This window comes from Rhagoletis pomonella, unplaced genomic scaffold, assembly GCF_013731165.1.
Source record: "Rhagoletis pomonella isolate Grant_MI unplaced genomic scaffold, Rhpom_1.0 Rhpom_scaffold_01549, whole genome shotgun sequence".
NCBI classification, from domain to species: domain Eukaryota; kingdom Metazoa; phylum Arthropoda; class Insecta; order Diptera; family Tephritidae; genus Rhagoletis; species Rhagoletis pomonella.
Genome location: NW_023460103.1, coordinates 9527 through 13659, shown reverse-complemented (window position 1 = coordinate 13659; position 4133 = coordinate 9527). Strand labels below are relative to the sequence as shown.

At 31.6% G+C, this 4133-nt stretch overlaps 1 protein-coding gene across 1 annotated transcript; it reads left to right on the top strand.

Annotated features, from left to right (window-relative positions):
* Nucleotides 1-2046: 2046 nt before the first annotated feature.
* Nucleotides 2047-4133, top strand: LOC118752491 (protein takeout-like; the record flags this gene model as incomplete). Its single annotated transcript, XM_036487405.1, is given in 4 exon segments — nt 2047-2421; nt 2754-2988; nt 3091-3230; nt 3586-4133. Coding segments are annotated over 4 exon segments (750 nt in total). The 5' UTR covers nt 2047-2348.

Here is a 4133-nt window from a genome sequence, read left to right as displayed (position 1 = left end):
TATTTTTTTTTATAAAAATAGGTATTTTTCATTTAAATGTGGTTTTCTAAACTTTTTATATACGAAGTTTACAAATATGCATATCAGGAGAAAGGGGATGTAATTGTCTTTACAACGATCCCAATTTTTTTTAAATCGGGTGGTATTTTTTTTTTATAATGTTATAATTTTATAAATATAAATGTGTTTTTCTAAACTTTTTATATACGAAATATACAAATATCATATCGAAAGAAAGGGGGTTTAATAACCTTTACAACGATATAAATATCAAGGATTAAAAATCAGTTCAAAATTGTTTGAAATATAAGGAATTTAATTTTTCGAAGACCTGAACTTTGACCCCTTATAGCACCTGTAATATAAGTTTGCACAAGAAAAGTGATATACCATTTAAATAAGAGCAAAAGGACGACTACGTCTATATTTTGAGGTTTTTAGTTATTTATATGCAATAATTAAATATAATTTTTTACCAAAGGTCCTATTTCGAACTTCGAAGGCCCATATCTCGATTTCGGAGGCTAACTTCGAAAAACGGAGAAATTACTTTTTTACCTATGACTCAATCTCTTAAAAAAATTGGTTTGGTCCAATACGCAGAAAAAAATGTGATTTTGCCGTACATTGTTATGAAAGGCATTTTTTAAGGAGCAAAAGAGTTTGTTAAAAAAGTTAAATATAAAAATTTAATGTTCATCATACGCCCTGGTCTACAACTGCAAATTTTCAGTACCTACTTGACACAATTTATTCGACTAGAAAACATATCGCTTTGCAGCCTAGTAATACACCCTTTCAAAGCCGCTCTGATTTTTCTATTAATTAATTTTTTCAATGTCCTTGAGAGAAATCCTCCCGTCCTATTAAAAATTGAAAGATGCAAATTTACTAGAAATGCATTCAAGTATGGGAAACATATCAAATTTTTTGCATTTCCAAAGTTTTCATGGACGATTTTCTAGCCTTAATTCAAGCTCTTAACTAAAACTTCAACTAAAATTCGGCACGGGTTATCGTTGTCCTACGGCCATACAACTTCATATACATACATATATGCTATTTAGGTTAAAAAGCACAAATGTAGAGAGTATGCATATTAAAATTTGCAAACAAATTTTTTTCCACGTATTCTTGGGACAGTCTACTCTACACAGATGACTTAGATTTGGCAGAGGTACTCAACAGGATGCAGGGTATCCCCATATGTTAATTTAACGCGCTCGACTAAATCCCCGAATGCCATCTTGGGCTCCCCTACTAATATACATAAGTTCAAGGTTGAGGAAAATTATAAAAAAAAATCAAAAAAATTTCAACAAATCTTTCAACTTTTTATTCAGAATTTTTAGAAACTTATTGGGTATGCAGTTTTGTAGGCTCTTTAATTTTATTATAATAACGTGCAGGTTTGAAAATTCTGAAAACTCTCATTGATTATTGAGTGTTTTGTCGATGTATTGTACATTTTTTTCCATATAAAAATAAAATTTGTTCATGCGCCACTTTTAATTATCTTCTAGGTACATAATGGGCTTTCGTTCCAAAATTAAACTCTGAAACAGGATCTAAGAGAATCGGATTTTTTACAGCCAAATCATTTTTCAAACAATTATTTATTATAATAAATAAGGCCTAGCTAAATTATCTTCTGGGTACATAAATGGACTTTCATTCCAAAATTAAAAGCTGAAACTTGTTCTAAAATAAGAAAGTATATATATAAACTAGAAGTAATTTAAGTCATTGACTCAGACTTTTTAGAGCCATATATTTTTTCAAATACATATTTATTATCTGTATATGTGTATGTATAAGTTGAAGATAAGCATTAATTTATGTCAATGTGTTTTGGAAAAAAAAAAACACTTATAAATTTATGCATCCATGCATGTCGACATCATCCATATTGTGCACACAGTTTAAATAGTGAGTTGTATTTCATAATACTTATTTTATATGCTTTTAATGCGTTGCGATAATAAAAAAAAAATAGTGCACATACATATATACTTGTAGCAAACTTTGTGGGTCTTAATAACTCAAAAGCATTTAACATCTCATCCAGATGTGATCATGTTGACACGTTTTTTTCATTAATTAATTAACATGCACAACTCCTTGTTCAACTAAGTGCGAGAGCGAGCAAATGTTCGCTGTTGAACTTGTTTCTGACCAATTAAAGCGAATCGTATTTTGCAAATCAAGAAATAAGAAACGTATAAAAGTGAAATGCTGCAATGGCTTGCAAATTCATTACAAAATCAAGTTCAAAAGGCCGACACATTTCGCTGAAATTATTTTGAACGAAACGGAGATTAGCAATAAAGGCAGCAGAGAAATCAAGGATGTTGCAGTTTACTTGGATAACAGTGTTGGTGTGCACAGTCTACAGTGCGCACACAATAACGGCGCAATTAGGTGAGCTTATTCAAAGTGCAAGTGCATATCGATGGTGCTCTGCAATAATGACACAACTCGACACTCAACAAAAAATAAAACCTTAACTACTGAACAGTGGCACATATCTCTAATCCTTGCCTTATCTATATTTAATGCTTACTAAATCTTTATGACTGCTTTGTAAGATTTAGTAAGGATTATTCGTGGATTAGACAAGGATTAGAGATATGTGCCGCTATTCAGTAGAAAGGTTTTTTCTTGTTTTGAGTTTTGTAGGTATTACAGAAGACCTTAGATACATATGTGTAATACTTTTTTTTAAATAATTATTTTCCACTTACCCACTTCAGCGCTTGACTTTGAAAAGTGTCCCTTTGGTGATTCGGCTTGTCACGTAAACGTCGTAAATCTTCTGCTTAAGAAAGCCAAAACCGGCGCGCGTGAATTGAATCTCATTCCATTTGATCCTTTACGTGTTAAGTCGCTGAAAATTAATCCAAATACAAAGAGTCCTATTAATATAGAAATAAGCTTTAAAAATATTGAAATTATCGGCTTGCAGAATCTACAAAATATTAAAGTCGAGTGAGTACATACATACATACATACATATAAAATTTTAAAGTGGTGGAAGTCTTATGTACATCCGTTGATTTATTCTCATATTATTTCTCTCGCCCCATCCAGCGGTTTCACGCACGATGTCCAAGGACCAATTTTACTAGAAGGTACTTTACCACAAGCCATCATACGTGGGCCCTATCAAGGCGGCGGCACAGTTTTGGGGTTACCCTTCAAAGGCAGTGGCAAATGTGAGATAGTGCTAAGTAAGGACAAATTAGTGGCTAAATACTAAAACATAAGTGGCTAAAAAAGCATTTAGGTCGTTCACAAGATGTCTTAGGTGTCGTAGACTCTGGAAATCGTGAAGTCGTAAAATTATTCAATCTAAAATAACAACTAAAATATTTTTAATAAACCCACACTGTGTAAAAAAGTTAATTTAATATATATTAAACCAGTGTAAAACATTTCGGCGTGGTAACAAATCATCTTAAAACATTTTACGTTGATAAATTGTACAATTTTAATGCATTACGACGCTTAAGACGTCTTGCGAATCCCCTATGTAATTATCTAACTAATTTACTAATAATTACCTATAAATTCTCCAAATTACAGAAAATATAAAACTAACTGCGAAATTAAATGGTAAACTGGTGACTAAGGGCGCCGATAGATATTTAACATTTAAAGATATAAGCTTAGCTATATCGGATCCCGAAAACGTGCACTTCCAGTTTGGTGGACTTTTCGATGGCAATAAGGATTTATCCGATACAGCGCATGCTTTTCTCAATGAAAATTGGAAGGAAATTTTCCGCGAATTACGGCCGGCATGGCAAGAAGCATTTGCAAAGATTCTTGAAGGATTTTCTAAGAATGTATTCATAAAACCATATGACTGGTATTTCAAGCAGTGAAAAATTTTTAAATCGTTTTAATGTTTACATACAGAAAGAAAATATAATGATCTTGTACCTTGGTAATAATTCGTTTATTTGGAAATGGCTTGAGGTCCTTTTACATATAGGCATACAATGTTCCATGTTTTCTTAAAGCAATTGAAATTAAGTGTGTGTATAAAAAATAGCATCGCAGTGTAATATTAGATTAGATTAGATTTAAAAAAATGACAAGTGAACAAATATACATACATATGTATGTAT